General features: G+C 35.7%; 1 protein-coding gene across 1 annotated transcript in view; it reads left to right on the plus strand.

The window, feature by feature from the left end:
* Rab3ip (RAB3A interacting protein) overlaps positions 1–19,219 on the plus strand; it is a gene marked incomplete in the record, with an annotated part of 60,106 nt that overhangs the window by 11,025 nt on the left and 29,862 nt on the right. The window contains 2 exon segments of the mRNA XM_013517540.1: positions 2,702–2,976; positions 4,785–5,043. Coding sequence (XP_013372994.1) covers positions 2,726–2,976; positions 4,785–5,043 — 510 coding nt within the window.

The following is a 19,219-nucleotide window of genomic DNA, read 5'->3' on the forward strand; positions in this document are numbered from 1 at the left end:
TTTTGCCGCTGAGCTAAATCCCCAGCCCCCACACTAATGGTTTTTGATAGTTTTCTTGCTTCTTGGTATAACAAGATGCTCTGGGATCCTTTTGTACATTACTGCCCCAGGCCTGGAGTTAGCCCTTTCTCCAAGGAGCCTTATTCTTTTTGTAGAAAATGGTGTTACTCTGAGTACACTGGTACCTGTCACTCTTGAGTTGATCAGTGTTGCTGTGCTTATTCATCAAATAAAGTTAGGAATATTTTAAAATAGAAATTTTTTTCTGGTATTTCTTATTCAAATTTAAGATTCTAGAATTTAAACTTCTTTGATTTTATATTTGTGTCTTTTTCATATGCTAAAAAATCTTTGTTCCAAATTACACTAATGTAACTTACTTGATTCATTTTATGTCTAAAGGTTTCAGAATAACTGTCAGTGTTGCTACTAATGTGATCACTGAAAGTAGTTTTTGGTTTTATTTTTACTTCCTTTTGCCCTTAGAATACATTTCATTAGAAATTTGTATTTGTATTACTGTGTTTTAAGGTCACTTGAAGTAATTCTGTTGCATGTGGTTAAGGTACCATCTCAGTATACTGTTAGGTTTATTTGTTTTAGGGATTATTGTTTTTCCCCTTTGACATAGGAAATTTATTTTATTTTCTTATTGGTACATTTAGACATACATAAAGATAACATTCATCATAGGGAATTTGTACTTGTAATCATATATCTTGCTTTTTTGGGGGGGATTATTTTTTAAAACTTAATTTTGTTTTATCATTTATATTTATCAATTATATATCAGTGTGTATCATCATTACATATATTGTTATGTATATCATCATTTATATATATTTATATATTTTATATATGGTTTCAGACTACTTGAGTTTTTTATTTTAAAGAGAATGAAAAATAAAAAATATTAAAACAATGCAGAATTTCAAAACAAGGTGATAGGAAATCAACAATGGTTGTTATATTGCACATCGTTATCTTCAAAGTAGTTGTTCAGATTACCAGCTCTAGGCATGCAAAATTGATTTAAAAAATTAAGCATTAACTGTTTCTTTCAATAAACCAATAGAAATTAGTAGTATCTTAGCTATTTTGTGTGTATATGTATATGTGTATATTATGTTTTGTTTTCTTTTCTCCATTCCCACGTCCCAGTTGTTCTTTCCTTTTGAGCAGTTTTTCCCTTTTACAATATTTTTTGTACCTTGCAGATTTTATTTACTCTTTCAGTTTCTTACACTAGGGAGACAATGCAATATTTACACATGTGGGTCTGATGAGTTTGACTTACAAGTATGGTCTCTAGTTGCATCCATTTACCTTTAAAAACCTGGAGTTTATCTTTCTTTATAGCTATCTACTTGACATTTTAAATACTTCATTGAGTATATGAGAAAGTTAAAACTTTTAATTAGCAAGTGAATGAATATCTGTATTTTATGGAAGAATACATACTGTACGGTTGATTGTGTCTGGGAACTTCGAAGTTCTGAGAAGGATCTTTCATGATCCTCAAAATACTATTGTAGGAAAGAAAAACTAGGAGATGTGTTTAGATCATAGAAAAATACTTTTCAGTGTAGTAAGTTTGGACTTATTCTGTAGGTAGTAGGGAGTCAATAAAGGATTTATAAGATTATTAGCATTAGATTCTTCAAATGAAAAACTTGGGAGGACACTTCTTAGTTTTCATGTTAACTGTGTAATGTAATTGAATAGCTGTATAAAATATAGTTTGCTAACAGAGAAACTAAAGCATACTTGTTAATGGCTGTAATGTGTTTATTGAGACCATACTATGTACTAGGTACAGAGTATTCTACTCAGTACTTTAATTGATTGTCTCCCTTGATCCTTATAGCAGTCAGGACACAGGAAGGAATGGCATTATCCTCATTCTCATCTTATCAGAGGAGGGATTTAAGGTGTAGGGAAATGTAGCATATTATCCAGGATTGGATCTTAGACCAATAATGGACATTATTAGAAGAACCAGTGACATATTTGAATGAGACCTGCCTATTAGATGATAATTTTGATCAGGTTACATCCAGTATTTGTTGATTATTTGTGATTAAATAAGAGAGTGTCTTTGTACTTAGGATACAGAATTTCTACATACTGAGACATTAAGGGTTAGTGAGTGTCATGTCTGCAACATTCTCAAATATGCTAACAGTTTGATAATGTGGGTGAATGGTATCCAGGAGGTCTACAATTCCTAAGTGAATTTAAAATTATTTCACAATAAAAAAATACTGACTTGCCACAGTCACATAGCTACTGTGGTGCAGAGCAGAACAGTTAGTTGAATTTAAGTCTGTTATTCTAAGTGTGCTTGTGTATGTGTATGTATATCTTCCCTGCCTTTTCTGCTTTTTCTAACCAGGATCACAGATAATAGCAAAAATAAAAACATCAAAGTTTTATTAATTCCTCATATTTACTGATTAATTATACTTAATATTAGACATCTTTTTCAAATTTCTTTCAAATCAGCTTGTTTGCCTTGTGTAGTGTTTATACTGTGAGGTTTTGTCATAAATGTTAAGTGATAGCAAGGTTTTTTCTTTTACTATTTTATCGTAACCTTATATTTTATTATGAGCTATTAAATATGTTTTATAATTTATACATCTTAATTCAGTTCTAAACATAGCCGTTTAAAAATAATCTGCTTTTTGTTTTAATATAGGTTATTTTATAATGAGGTTTTGCTATGGCTAATGACCCCTTGGAAGGCTTCCATGAAGTAAACCTTGCTTCACCTACTTCTCCGGACCTTCTTAGTGTGTATGAATCAGGGACTCAGGAGCAGACTACCTCACCAAGTGTCATCTACCGGCCACATCCTTCAGCTTTATGCTCTGTTCCTGTCCAGGCTAATGCACTGGATGTTTCTGATCTTCCTACGCAACCTGTATATTCATCCCCCAGACATTTAAACTGTGTGGAAATATCTAATATCAGGTAAGAGATTAAAGCACTTAATTTTTTTTCTTTCTTTCTTCCTTTCTTTCTATTTTTAAAGAGAATAATAAAAAAAGAACAGTAGTAAAATACTAACAACACAGACAAAAACAAAAAGCAAAAACAATAAAAATGATACAGGGTTTCAGAACAAAATGATAAGAATTAACCGTGGTTGTTATATTACCTTTTTTTTTTTTTTTTGTACCAGGAATTGAACTTAGGACCATGCATTTGCCAGGCAGGTACTCGTGCCCCTCAGCTATATCCCTGGCCTGGTTGTTATATCACATATTGTTATCTTCAACAAAGTTGCTCAAATTGCCAGATGTAAGAATGCAAGATTGATCAAACTATTGAATAGAATAAAAAATAAAAACAAAAATACATCAGAAGCGATACAGAGTTTCACTAGACAAGATGGTAGAAATTTACCAATGGTTGTTATATTGCATATTGTTGTCTTCAAATTAGTTTTTCAGATTACCAGATATAAGCATGCAAAATTGGTCAGAAAGTAAAAAAAATTAGGCATTAACTGTTCCTTTCAATAAACCATTATGTATCAGTAGTATAATTATCCCAGTTATCCTTTTGTATACATATATCTATATTTTTTTCTCCCTTACTTTCTTTTTCTCCTTTCCCTCATCCCAGTTGTTCCTTCCTTTGAGCAGTTTCTTTCCCTTTTGTAATATCTGTTATACGTTTTGAGTTTTATTTACTCTTGCAGATTCTTACACTAGAAAGACAATATGGTGTTTAAACATGTGAGTCTGATTTATTTCACTTACTAGTATGGTCTCTAGTTGCATCCATTTACCTATAAAAGTCTCGAGTCCATCCTTTTTTATAGCTGAGTAATGTTCCATTGTATAAAAATACCACATCTTTTTTATGCATTCCTCAGTTGATGGACATTTGGGTTGTTTCCAAGATTTAGCTATGACAAATTGTGCTGCTGTAAACATGGGTGCACATGTATTGCTGTGGTAGGATGTTTTTAATTCTTCTGGAAAAATACAGAAGGGGAATAGCTAGGTTAAGTGGGACTTCCAGTCCTAGTTTTGTGAGGAATCTCCACACTGATTTCCACAGTGAAAGCACTTATTTTTGAATGTTTTTTAAAAAATGAACAGTTTGCTTGGTTACCTTAACTTTTACTGTTTTAGAAGATTTGAATAATATAAGCATGCCCATGCAGAGCAATATGTATCAATGTTGTGGAGGGTGATTGGCCCACTTTAAATAAGGGCCAGGTAGTAAATGTTTTAAGCTTTGCCAACCATACAGTCTCTGTCCCAGCTGTTCAATTCTGCTGCTTTAGAGTGTGAAAGCAGCTTCAGGCAGGGTGCAAATGAATGAATGTAGCTGTGTTCCAGAAAACTTCATATATGGACACAGAATTTTGAACTACATAACATTTTCCTATACCACAAAGTACTATTTTTTAAAGTTTCTTTTCAACCATTTGAAAACGTAACTGTTACTGGCCTCAAGTAACTTAAGAAAACAGGTGGCTGACTTGATTTAGCCTACAGATTTTAGTTTGCTGACCCTTCTTCTAGAGTAGCACTATCCAGTAGAACTGTCTGTGATAAATATGTTCTTTTTCCATGGTAATATATGTGATATCCCTTAGCCACATGTGGCTGTTGAGCTCCTGAGTTGTGGCTGGTGTAACTGAAGACTTGCTGTCAATTAAGTATAGAGGCCACCAAATTGGATAGTGCAGTTGAAAGCTATGGTTTGTGCCATTTCTATTGAGCATGTGCTGATTTCTGAAAAACCAATTCTCTCTTTTACAGCATTCATGTTACAGACCCAGCATCTTGTGTTACCTCAGGAGTTTCATCTGGGCTAACTAAAGTAACTACAAGGAAGGACAGCTGTAATGCAGAGAGGGAGTTTTTACAGGGTGCTACAGTCACAGAAGGTTGTGCTGGCACTGAAGATATTTTTGGCTTGAGTACGGATAGTCTGTCCCGTTTACGAAGCCCATCTGTTCTGGAAGTTAGAGAAAAAGGCTATGAGAGATTAAAAGAAGAACTTGCAAAAGCTCAAAGGGTAAGAATAATTTTTTTTTATTCTTTAGAAATTACTTCGCCATGGGGGTAAGACAGCTTATAAGCATCATCATTACAGTCCTAGACTTGTCTTTCACATATGCTCAGCCTCAGCTCTGTTTCATGGCATTTGGGAATCTGTGAGATTGGTTGGGAAGCCCCGTCTAAGATAACTAAGGGGAAAAATGAGATTCTGAAACTCTTCTGTAACCCCTGTATTGGCTTCTTTTGTCTTACATTATATGTAATGCACATTTAGTGGGTTATACTCCATAGCTGGATTTTTTCATTATACATGATTGACTCCATAGTCATTTATGCAGTCATTCAGTATAATTTATTTTGTTTTGAGGAATTATTTTAGTAGCATAACCTTGGTTATTTTGCTGGGTTTGCATATTTTCTATCTTATATTAGAGAATTTTCTTTTCTTAGTAAATTGTCCTGTTTTCCACCAGGTCTTTACAATTTGTTGGCCACATCTTACTGTTTCTAAGACTGTCCTTAAATGTCAGAAGGAAATGTATAGCATGGGAAAGAGGGAAAAATTTCAAATGAACAATGTAAGCTTCCACTTAAGGAACTTGAAAAGGATAGTTATATAAAACCAGAGACAGTAGAAGGGAGGAAATAATCGTAAGACCAGAAATCAATAAAATTGACAAGAAAAAAATGAATGAAACAAAATACTGGTTCCTCAAAAAAAATTCACAAGCCTCTGGCAAAACTGAGCAAAACACCAAAACAAAACACAAAAACACCCCCCAAAAACAGAAGATACAGATTAATAGCAATAGGAGTGAAATGGGCTATCACTGCAGACCCTACAGACATCAAAAGTACAGTTAGGAAGTAATATGAACAACTCTATATACATAAATTTGGCAGCCTTGGTAAAAATAGAAAGATACATTTAGAAAATTGAGATGATGATATGAATATTCCATAGGTGTTTCCAGCATACTGTATGACAAACATGTATTTTGTACTTACCCTACCATAGTTGTTTCTCAAGGGCATAACATTTTTAAATCCTCAGTGCCCAGCATAATATAATACAATACAGTATCTCTTTCTAAGTGCGTCAGTGAATCACGGATGCTTAAACAGCCATGCAGATATGTTAACACTTTTTGTTAAAGTACACTTTATCAGGAAGAAAAATGGATAGCCTTTTAAATCTTCTACCAGAGGGAGTGGATGTGGTGAGATGTGGTAACGTTTTACCTTTACCATTTGGCTTAGACTTCATTGTCTTGATAAATAGTATTTTAGTGAAATCATAGATTATAAAGAAGCAAGCTATCTGTATATATATCCATCTTTGAAAATATATTTTATTCACTTATTGTTGAGAGTAGATTGCTAATCTCTTAGCTCAGCTGGAAATTTCTTTTGAAACAGGTACTGTTGAGATAATTGAAATAATGTATACGTACCTATATACGGTGAATGTTATTATGGAAAGTACAAGATAGTTTGACATTTTTAGGTTTTAAATCCTGACGAGAACTAACTCTTGAATATGAAAATACTTCCCGATTTAAATCATCTTGAGAGTCAAAACTATGTCAGCAGCCATTTTTAAATTCTGATTACTTCTTTAAAACAGGCCAGGTAGTTTTTTTTTTTCTTTCATCCTTTGCTTTTAACATATTTTTTCTACTTAAAGTGAGTTTCTTGTGGGTAAGCTATCATTAAACCTTGCTTTTTTATCCTTTCTGATCTCTGCCTTTTAATTGGTATATTTCATTCACATTTAATGTCATATTCATATGATTTGTTTAAATCTGTTATCATCCTTTTTGTGTTTTTATTTTGTTGTTTCATCTGATCCTTTTCCCCTTTTCCTCCTTTTTGCCTTCTTTTATATTCTTTATTTTTTTGTTTCATTTTACCTTCTTTGCTTGTAGGCTGTGTATTTTTTTGTGTTAATTTAGTAATTACTTTAACATTTATAGTCTACATCTTTCACTTATTTCTACCTACCTATCAGTGATATACTGTATTACCCTACATACAGTGTAAGAACCTAGGAAAGTAGGTGGGATATTTTCCATATATTTCTACATATGTGTTTCTACATATATTCACAATACATTGTTATTATCTTTATATTAAACAGTTAGCTTTTAAAGGGATTTAAGTAATGAGAATCTTTATTTTTCTTTATATTGGTGTCCACACACCTACTGTTTGCAGTACTCTTCCTTCCTTCATGTGTGTTTAGATTTTCGGCTGATACTATTTTCCTGCTGCTTGAAGGACCTGCTTTAACACTTGTCTGTGTTTGTGGTTGGTGAATTCTTGTAGCTTTTTGTATTGAAAAGCTCTCTGTTTACTTTTATAAGGTAAAGAATTTTAGGTTGGTGGCTTTTTTTTCCTTTCAATAATGTTGAGCCAGTGCCTTCCACAGCATGTGTTGTTTCTCACAAGAAGTCTGCTGTTATCCTTACCTTTGTTTTTTTCTATGTGATATTTTTTCTTTCTGGCTGCTCTTGAGAGTTTCCTGTAAGCAGTTTGATTGTGATTTGTCTTGATGCAGTTTTTGTCAATTTTTTTGTGATTGGGATTTGTGGAGCTTTTTGAGTCTGTACCTTGTCAGTTTTCATAAAATTTGGGATATTTGGCTATTACTTCATCAGAAAGTTTCACATTCTCCCATTAAACCCCCCCCCCCTTATTTTGGATCCCTGTTACATACACATTAGACTGTGAAAAATTGTCTCATAGTTACTGGTGTTCTGTTCATTTACTTAAAAATCTTTTCCCCTCCATTTCACTGTAGGTGGTTTCTGTTTTTTTTTTTTTTTTTGGTTTTCTCCGGTACCGGGAACCGAACTCATGACCTTGCGCTTGCCAGGCAGGCGCTTTGCCACTGAGCTAAATCCCCAGCCCCGGTGGTTTCTGTTGTGTCGTCATTGTCACTGTTCTTTCCCTCTTCAGTTTCTAGGCTGTTACTTCCATACATTATGTTATGAAACCTATGCACTTATTGTTCATCTCCAGACTTTGATTTGAATAAGTTTTATATTTTGCTTTGTTTATTTAACATGATTAGTCTCAGGTCTAGTTTCTAGAACACATGGAAAACAGGTTTAAACTTTTCTAAACCGTGATCTCTAAATCATCATCTAGTTCTTACCTTACTCCCCTTCATTTGTGGAGGATCACTATCTTTTGTTGCACTATGTTTGATGTCTTGAAAATTGTTTCATATATTTTTCCAGTTTTTTAGTTATGTCTGTGGGTGGTAAATCTGACCCTATTCATTGGATGCTGATTGGAGGTGGAAGTTGTGTTTATTTTTATTTGATTGTCCTATCCCATCTAAGTACCTCCCACAGGAAACTCTGTGCTTCTTCACTCATGCTTCAGTTAACTTGAGTTTTCAAGGCTATATGGATACAGATGTTTTTGCTCATAGCTATATATTGAGCCATAGTATGGATTCTTAATACTTTTTTTTTATACTCAAGACCTTGCTCTTGCTCGGCAGGCACTGTGCCACTGAGCTACATCCCCGGTCCAGGGCGTTTTACTAAGTGAATTATGTATGTGCAAGCAGTTATTCTGGTATGTGAGTAGGCACACATATGTAATATATTAAGGTGATGCTGCGGCTTAAGCACGCCTACAATTTTAGTGACTTAACTGAATAGAAGTTCATTTGTATTCATTTAATACTCTGATGCATATGTTCATAGTTGATAGGAAGTTCTCCTCTGTGAAATAATTCAGGAATTTGTGTTTCTTTTGTTGTAGGTCTTTTAATCTTTTAGGTCTGAACAACCACTTGCTTCCCAGCAACAGATCTGTGTGGTACGTAGGAGGGGCCTGCCACACCATCACTGACTCTTAGATGCAGGTGTGCAGAGAGAAGGGTGTAATTCTTTGGCCTTCCACAGGTTGTTGCTAAAGAGCAGCTTTTGGTGAAATTCTCAGGTGAAGTGGGCTTCAGTATGTCTTTATCAAAAGGTAGATTTTTAGCTCCTCTCCAGATCTCTTGAAACAGAATTATTGTGTTGAAATTACTGACATTTGAGAATATACATTTTCAGCAAGCTTCCTTGTTGATTTTTATCTTCACTAAAAAATCAAACCTGCTGGTATGCGTAGGGGATTACCATTAATTTTTATGCTTCTCTAAAAGAGAATGAAGTGACTTGGAAAATAAAACCTAGTAGGATAGCTTGAAGCCAAAATCACTCAAAAACATATCCTTGTACCAGTTAGTATGGTCCTACTAACTGTAGCCAAGGACAGTTATAAACATTTACTGTATTCTTTCATTGACATATACTTCTAGAGTGACCAAAGTACACTGCATTAGGCTGTGTAGTGTATAAAATAGGTAAGACTCTGTGTTTAGGAGTTTGCTGATTGAGAAAACACATGTATACATGGTGAAAGATAGTTTTATTGATTCTGAACTCTACATTTTCCCCATTTAATCTGAAGTCAGTATGAGTCTTAAAATTTCTGTTAGCTAGTAACAGTGATGACAATTGTCCTTGCCTGCCCTCATGCAGACTTCTTTGTAGCTGTTCATGTTATTTAACTGAGTTGTGAGTTGGATGCTGTCTCTGTTGATCTTAATTTCTGGCTTAAATATCTTTAGAAAGATCTCTGTGAATATGACATGGAAAGAAAAAAGTAGATTAACATAATAAAAATCCATTTCTCTGTCTTTTTAAAAGAGTTCTCTAAATATGAAATGAAAATTCTAAGAGGAAAAAAATAATACTTTCACTAACAATAGTATATTACCCCTTCTGTTTTTTGATTAAACTTGTGATATTCTTGCCTCAGCCTTTGGAGTAGCTGGGATTGCCTGCATGCCCTACCATGCTTTATTTATATTTTATTCCTTGATGTATAAAATGTCCATGTTAAAAATGATGAAATAGCTGGGTGTGGTGGTACATACCTATAATCCTAGCACTCTGAGAGGCTGACGCAGGAGAATCACAGGTTTGAGTGCAGCTTGCACAACTTAGCAAGACCCTATCTCAATGTAAAAAAAATACAGAAGGGGCTGAATATGTAGCTTGGTGTGAAGGCTCTGTGTTCAATCTTTAGTACTGCCAAAAAAGAAAGAAGTCTTAGCTGGTGTTCTGTACTCTTAATCCCAGTTACTTGGGGGGCTGAGGAAGGAGGGTTACTTGAGCTCAGGGCTTTGAGGCCAGCCTGGGGGAACATAGTGAGAACTTGCCACAAAACAAAACAAAACAAAACAAAACAAAACAAAACAAAACACAAAGATGAAGTCTTAAATTTGTGGAAATACCTTGATTATAAAGTTGTCATATTCTCCACCTTGTAAATATCTTTGAAATTTCTTTTCTTCAGTATTAGTCCTCTAAATCTGTACCTCTTGCCTAAAATGTTAGTGTGTTCTCTCTCCACTCTTTTTTTTTAACCCAAACATAGAAGTTATTATTCTGAATTGCAAATCTGTTCTTTGTCTTTATTAAAATTCTTTAGTAGTTTCCCATTGCCTATTGAAGAATTTCTCCTTGTTTTTAAAGTGAGTTCTAATTTCTCAACCTGACATTCAAGGCTTTTCAAGGCAGGTCCATGGGGGCTGGGGATTTAGCTCAGTGGCAGAGCGCCTGCCTGGCAAGCTGCAAGGTCGTGAGTTCGGTTCCCGGTACCGGAGAAAAAAAAAAAAAAAAAAAAAAAAAAAAAAAAAGGTCCATGAACCTAATTTTCTGGCCTTATCTTCTTGTGGCATCCATCTTTCCCATCTTTGGCTACTATGAAACATATTTTTTCTTTATATTTGGTAGACTCTTAATTTTTTTTTTTTTTTAGTATGCACACATCACTATAAAGTTACCTTCTAAATTTGTTTAAAGATTTGCAGCCCTCATGAGGCAGTGACTTCATGAAAATCATGAATTTGGTTTGATTCCTTTTGTATATCTCTAGCACCTAGATTAAATCCTGAGGTATTAGTAACACAAAGGTTTGTTGAAGGAATGAATTTTGAAAAACTGTATTACACAAGGTATTAATAATGAAAGTACAAACAGTTCTAAAAAGTAATCACATGAAAGACAAATTTTACTTCATGTAGCCAGACTGAGTTGGAACTTGAAGTTTAAAGAGAAAGTTATTGATCAGTTGTAGATTAAGAGTTTGTTCAGATGGATAGAATCAGATTGGAAATGAAGGAAGAGTGAATCAGACCAGCTAAACAGCAGTCTAGATTATATGGATTAAGGGATATGTGTAACTCTGAAAAGGGAAATATCACACATTGTGGAGCAGTGGTCCCCAATGTTTTGGCATCAGGCTCTAGTTTTGTGGAAGGCAGTTTTTCCACAGACTGAGGGCCTGGATGGTTTTGGGATGAGTAGAACACATTACATTTATAGTGCACTTTATTTCTATCATTACATGATAATATATAATGACATAATTATACAACTCATCATAATCTGGGAGCCCAGAACTCAGGAGCTCTGGGAGTCCTGTACTTGTTTTCCTATAATTAGTCCCACTTGGGGGTGATAGGAGATAACAATACCCAAAGTGTGTTGTGTATGTCTAGTCTACTTCGTGGTGTCATGTTGGTTGCTGTCACTTGAGAAAACCCTGCTTCACAAAGAATTTGGAAATGGAAGCAGGCTTTTCAGTGGTGGTGTGGCAGACTCAGGATATTGTGCCTTGACTTTAATCCAGAGCATAGGGAGAGCTGAACATTCTTTGAAGGCCACTGTCATTTACAGTCTCAAAATTCATCTACTTTTAACACAATGTTGACTCACCAGGCTAACTCACAAATGGGTCATGAATCCATTCCTTCCCGTGGGTCTTGTGTGGTTAGGAAGTAATGCTCAAATGCTTTTGAAAGCTGGGATAGGGGATTGTGCACCAGTTAGGACACTGATGGTGAACCTTTTAGAACTTTCAGTGATACAGACAGTCTGCTGCAGCACGTGTGCTGTAAGTTCACCACCACTGAGGTAGGAGAAAGGAGGCCCTAGCTTACTGGCTTTCAGAATTTCTGCTAATGGTTAAAGCATGTAAAAAATCCCAATGTTTACTTGTTACCTCCATCATTCCAGTTTGGCTTTGAATCCCTCCACTTTGTCTGCTGACTTGAACACAGTTGTCATTCTCCCAAGAAGTGATGGATGGTGTTTGTTGAGCAGGATGAATATGTTACACAAGAAAGCAAGTTTTGCAGTCCATTCTTTGTCCTTGAAATGTATTGCCAGTGGTGACTCTTTTTCTAAAATATTTCTGGAGTGGCTCTAACAACTTAGAAACTGGCTAATGATGTGTCTTTAGAAAACCAGCTCACGTCTGTGTATAGAAGACGACATATGCTTTGCATACATCTCACAGAGCTTTGCCAGTAAGCATGAATTAATGGCATGCACTTTAATAATTTAATCACATCCAGCACACTGTTAAGTACAGTGACATTTTTCACCTAGCCATCATTTCTCTGTGAATGACACAGTGAATAGACTTATATTCAGAAGTGATCTCTTTCACTGAAGTAGAAAAACCAGAAAGCAGTCCAGTTATGGCAGCTGCTCTATCTGTATATATACCTACACAAAATGGGCATTTCAGTTTTCCTGACATGTAATCTTTTAAAGACTTTGAATAGTTGTGTAGCTGTGGTCACATAACATAAACTCCTGCACATCTTTCTGAAAAATGTAGCACACAAAAGCAAGACTTGTTACCTTGTTGTCAGTATTAGACTTGTCAACCTGTATTGTGTAACAGTTATGCTTCAGTATCTTTTGCTATTTCAGCTCGTTATGGTCTGCCTTGGTTACTTTTCACTTGTTATTGAGACAGAATACCTCATGCCCAAAATTAAGGAGGAAAGGTTTATTTAGCTTGCAGTTTGTGGAGGTTTCAGTTCATTCTTGGCTGGCTCCAAGGCAGAGTAGCACATGGCAGAGGACAGTAGTTTATGGAAGGGGAAGACAGCAATAACAAGAAGAGCAAATGGGAGGAGCAGCAGCAGAGAGCAAGTCTTTTTCCTTCCCTTATATTGTATGCAGACAACCTGCTCCAGGGCAGGTGTAGCACTTTACCCATAATCTCAGCATTGTACCATGAATCACTCATTAACTCTATTTTTTTTTTTTTCCCCTCCGGTACCGGGAACCGAACTCACGACCTTGCGCTTGCCAGGCAGGCGCTTTTGCCTCTGAGCTAAATCCCCAGCCCCAACACTCATTAACTCTAGAAGCAGGGGGTGTGGGCATCTAGACACAAACCGTAACATGGTCCTAGCCCAAAGAGAAATATGTGCCACCTTTCTGAGCTGAAGTTTTTCCTAAACATTCATGACAGATGTCTTTAGCAGCAGGCAGGATCAACTTTTCACCAATAGTAAAGGTTTCTTAGCTTTAGCAAATCTTTAGCCACTAAGAATGATGCTCTCAATTCAGTCATATTTGACTGAAGTAGCGACCTTCAGTGATTGCTTCTGTTCTTTGTGTTCACTTTTTTTTCTTTTGAAAAGCTCCAGAAGCTTGTCTTTTCATGCAGGATGCTCGGTCTCTATGTGGTGAAGCAATTACAAAGGTTACATGGCTTTGTTAAGTAGCTGGTCATCACATCGTACAGTGTAGGCTTGGAGAAGGTGAATCACCTGTTGCAGTGAGCCCTCAATAGGAAGGACTCTTGGTCTTTTTTTTGTTTTTTTCTGGTACCGGGAATTGAACTTACAACCTTGCGCTTGCCAGGCAAGCGCTGTGCCGCTGAGCTAAATCCCCAGCCCCCAGTAATTTCTTTTCAATGCAGCTTTTCTTCTCTTGGCAGTCTTAAGAGTCTTCTGTTGTCTCATCATTAGGTTTTTTTTTTTTTTTTTTTTTTTACAAAAAAAGCTCACTAGTGATGTTCAGTTTTTTTTTTAAATTCATTTTTGGTTAGGGTTCATTTTAGGGTTACCAAAACTGTGACTGAGACAAGTGTACAGGGTGAGGAAAGAGGTGTGGACATACAAGTGGTAAATACAGCGTGTGAGCCATGCATGGAGTAAAATGTGTCAGATTCTGACTTAAAGCCTGCCACCAGATGGGTATACCTGAAGTATGTAAACTCACTGCTATAAAGACTTGTGGATACTTACCATCTGCCGCCAGGTACACATTATCACTTGCTAATCACTGATAGCATTTTGATACGAGTCTGCAAGCAGTTAATTTATTGTGGTCTCTGTAGTCAAATCTCCCTGTAATGTTAATCTGTATTTGCAGGCACTCCCCAGCACTAGCATCACCACCTCAGCTTCACTTCAGATCATCAAGTATTAGATTCTCATAAGGAGCATGTAGCCTAGATGCCTGAGTATGCAATTCATGGTACGGTTTGAACTTCTGTGAGAATCTAATCCTGCTGTTGATCTGACAGGAGACAGAATTGGGGCAGGAATTAGTGATGGGGAGTAGCTATAAATATAGATGAAACTTTGTTTGCTTGCCCACCACTCACCTGCTACTGTGCTGCCCAGTTACTAGTAGGTCACTGACAGGCAGGCCAGTGACCAGTACTGGGGGTTGGGAAAATGTAGCACAGAAAAGCAAGACTTGTTGTCTTGTCAGACTTGTCAACTTGGATTGTGTAACAGCTGTGCTTCAATATCTTCTGCTGTTTCACCTAGTTATGGTTTGTCTTGGTTACTTTTCTCTCATTACTGAGGCAAAGTACCTGATGATTATTGTGGACAGCTTTTGGTTACTTTTGTCTCCTTACTGAGACAAAATACCTGATGCCCAAATACCTGATGGCTATTGTGGACAGTTTTTAGTATTTAGTGTGAGATGTATGCTACTTTGATAGCTAGTAGGTTCATCCTCTTTGGTGAATAGTACTTCTTAAGGGGATAGTATCTAATTTATTTTTGTGTCCTGAGGGGGCACCACCCACCTAGGAAATACTCAATGAATTGACTTCATTTTCACATAAAATTTAGTCTTTGAAAGGACCTTGTGTTAAATTTATGCATTTATAGATTTATGAATTAACTTGGCAGAATTGGCATCAAAATGGTATCTTTCTGTACAAGAACATGGTGTATTTTTCTGTTGTTCAGGTCTGCCTTTGTGCTTTTAGGAGTATTTAAAAATTCTTATTTTTCACTGTAGTCTTTAGTTTTAGAAAGTTTCTTTTATCTTTGTTAGTAATTTTTGTCTTGTATTGTACGTTGTCCGGGTGATATCAAGGTTGAGATTTGTTTTATTTTTACTATATTTTGATGTAGTTCTGCAATCTTTTATTTTTAATGTTGGAATCACTTTTAGATGTATCTCTTGTATAGATAGGGATGGATTTTGTTTTTTAAGCCAATCTGAAAGTGGTTTTCTTTTAATAGGTGAGTTACAGTCCTTTATATTTATTGATAAATATGCCACATTTAGGCTTATTTCTGTTAAATAGCTTTCAAATGTTTATTGTATGTATATAGATGAGTTATACTTACTATATATTTATTGACAAATGTGCTGTATTTGGGCTTATTTCTATTATACAGCTTTCAGATAGTTCCTGTATGTTTATACAAACCTTTTCACTATGTGTTTTGTTTTTTTGTGCCCACCTCCTTTTTTTCCTTTCCTGTGGAAGATTTTCATTTCAGTTGTTACTTTTAAATAAAAATAATTATATATTTTAGCCCTTCTATAGATACAGCCTTCGTTCCATATCATAAACTGTACAAAAATTATCTAGCAACTTTCTTTCCTTTTACTGTATCTATTAGTTTTAGTTATAAGTGTTCTTCACTATATTTAGGTTCATATTAATTGGTTTGTGAGCCTTAAGTTGTTCCTGTTACTAAGGTGATACTTAAGAAATTAAGGAACAAAAAAAAAAAAAAAAAAAGAAATTAAGGAATTTTAGATTTTCTCCTACTTTTTGTTTTGCATTTGTTATTTCTATATTTCCAAAGCTTCTATCACTTTATTCCCAGTTGAAAGATAGACATTTTTAAGAGCAGTTTTAGATGTACAGCAAAATTGAAAGTACAGAATTCTCATATATCCCTCTTGCTATTTTAGTCACCCACCAGCATGATAAATTTGTAATAATTAATAAAGCTCCACTGACTCATTCTCTCCAGAGTGCACAGTTTACATTAGGATGTTGTAAGGTTTTATGAATTGACAAATGTGTGATGACATGTATCCACCATTACAGTGTCATAAGCATAGTTTCCCTGCCCTGAAAATCCTCTGTGCTCTGCTTATTCATCTCTCTTCCTCTTAAATCCTGACAGATATTTTTATCATCTTGAAAGTTTTGGTTTTGTCCAGGATGTAATGCAGTTGGAAATACTGTAGTATGTACTCTTTTCAGATTGACTTCTTTCACTTAATAATTCCCCTTTTTTCCCTCCATGTCTTTTCATGACTTGGTAGCTCTGTTATTTTTTTTTAAAGCATCAAATGAGATTCCAGTGTCTTGATACACAATAGTTGTTTATCTGTTCATCCACTTGAAGATGTCGTGGCTGCTCTAAGTTTTGGCAGTTATGAATAAAGTTGATATAAATGTCTGTGTTCAGGGTTTTGTGTGCATGTAAGTTCTCCACTTCTTTGAGTATATTCCAGTGCTGGATCATATGGTAGGTCTGTCTGGTTTTGTAAGAAACTGCCAAGCCATCTTCCAAAGTGGGTGCACTGTTTTGCTTCCACCAGCAAGGAATGGGAGTCCTTCACTAGCATGTGATGTTATCAATGTTCATATTTTCCATAGTATAATAGGCATGTAGTGAGTTTACTGTTGGCCCCCCAGCCCCCAACTGGTGATTGAACCCAGGACCTTTGCAGTGAGCTACATCACTAATTCTTTCATTTTTTATTTTGAGACAGGATCTTGGTAAGTCACTGAATTGCCCAAGCTGGGCTCAAGTTTGCCACCCTCCTGCTTCAGCGTCCCAGAGTTCTGGGATTGTAGTTATGCCCCCACTACACCTAGCTCTCTCATAGTTGTTTTAATTTGTAGTTCTGCAGTTAGAAATGATGTTGAGCATTTCATATGCTTATTGTCATCTGTGTATCTCCTTTGATGAAATGTCTGTTCTACAGTTGTGCATATTTTTAGAATCAGGTGGTTCTTTGCTTAATGTTGATATTTTGGGTAATAATCCTTTATAGATAAGTCTTTGTAGATACTTTGTTTCATTCTGTGGCTTGCCTTCCCATCCTTTTGATATCCTTGACTTTTAGTCATAAGAGGCCTATTGTTACATAGGTTTCCTTCTCTCTTCTCATCCTTAATAAAAGATTATATGGGTTTTGTTATTGTTATTGCAACTTATCCTCTGTTCCACTACTCAGATAGGCCAGAGGAGAGACATTTTTAAGGTCTTTTAGGCTTCTGATACTTTGTGGCTTACACACAAAGGAAACCTGGGCTAGGTATAAAATATTCAGCTCATATTTTTTTCTCTTAAGTGTCTAAAAAATGTTACTTCATCGTTTTCTAGCATGACATGAAGTTTAAGAGAAATCTGAATTTTCTTCCTCTTACAGGTGACTTGGCTTTGTGTTTAACTTTTTGTGTTTTATATTTTGTAACTGATAGAACATAAAAATTTGTACATATTGATGGGGCAGGAGGCAGTGTTTCAAAACATGCATACGTTGTATAATGTTTAAATCAGGTTGAACATACCTCCTCAAATGTGTACCTTTTTTTTGTGTGGCAGTACTGGGGATTGAACCAATGGCCTTACACTGAGTTACATCGTTAGCTCCTTTAGAAGCTTTTTTGTTTTTAAAGTTTGAAAGAGGATCTGCCTAAGTTACCCAGGCTGGTCTGCTTTGCTGTCTGCATGCCTCAGACTCCCAAGTAGCTGAGATTAGAGGTATCATTTCTTGTTTGTTGTTCAGAATCTTTTCTTCTAGCTTTTTGAATTGTACAGTAGGTGGTTGTACATTGTTGTTACCTGTAGTCATCTTACTGTGCAGTAAATAGCACAGCATGACTTCTTGCACTTAATCAGCTGTAACTTTACATACTTGTTTTTGCTTTCTATGTTTACACAAATTGTATTTCCTTGGACTGTTCTTTGGATTGTAAGATGTTCCTGTGAAGGAATAGGGTATGCCAGGGTCAATTTCCCCTTGGTTGTGATCGATGTGTTTATGTAGCTATTTCTGTCTTTCAGAGGTAGGCCTTGTTCAAGCAAGTTTTCTTCTCTAGCGCCGTGTTTCTGAGGGCCTCACAGGCTTACTGTTCCATTACTAGATATGTATGTTCTCTTTATAATACTTTCTGTGATCTGTTTCCTTTGGAACTTTGCTATCCCTTTCCTCCTCTTGTATCTGATTCTTCTTTCTCCTGTCTGTTATTTCCGTCCTGCAATATTTTTTCCTTAGGGTGAGATCTATTTTTTGGCAAGGGGTTCTTGCTGACCACTTGTGAGATGCCTGAGAGTTTAGAGCTTCACAGCCTGAGGGGTGGAATATATAGGTTGTTGCGTTCACCTGGAAGTAGAGCCTGTGAAAACCTGCGTTTCTCCATTCGTTCTTAGATCTGATCTCCCACTTTTCTCCAGTGGTAAACTCCACTCCTTTTGAGGGATTTGCTGGTGACATTCGTGTTCCTCTTTTGCTTCCCTTTGACTCCTTCAGCTCAGCTGCTGATCCTGCATCGTGGACAGTTTAGACCTATTCTCCTACATTCTGAGATTTGTGGGAATTATCCTTTAGCTAGTTTTGTTGAGGATGTCATTAATTGTTCTGATTATCCTAGTTGGTATGTTTGGTTTTCAGGGGTTGACGGGTTAGGGGATTAAAAAACTATACTGCCACCACAATTGCAAGACTGACTTTATTATTGTAGTGACTAAACTAATAATTTTTTGAAAAGGTTAGTTTGAAAGGTTAGTTCAGGACTACTGCATATAAAATTGTGTATCTTAACATCTTAGTAACGGGTTTTTTGAACATCTATTTGTGACCTGTTGAGAAGTCATATGCAAATGTGGGCCGTAACTTTGGTCATTGCCATTCTTTGTTGATTTTAAATGCTAGTGTGCATTGTTTACCTTGCTGCAATATGAGCTTATCCTCATAGAAATTTTAGATTGGTTATAATGTAGTACATGAAGTTATATGTAAACAAATGATTGTAATATATTCATATATATTATATTTAATATATATTAATATAATATAACTGGGTCAAAT

This window comes from Chinchilla lanigera, unplaced genomic scaffold (assembly GCF_000276665.1).
Source record: "Chinchilla lanigera isolate Chin_1 unplaced genomic scaffold, ChiLan1.0 scaffold00004, whole genome shotgun sequence".
In the NCBI taxonomy this organism is placed as follows: domain Eukaryota; kingdom Metazoa; phylum Chordata; class Mammalia; order Rodentia; family Chinchillidae; genus Chinchilla; species Chinchilla lanigera.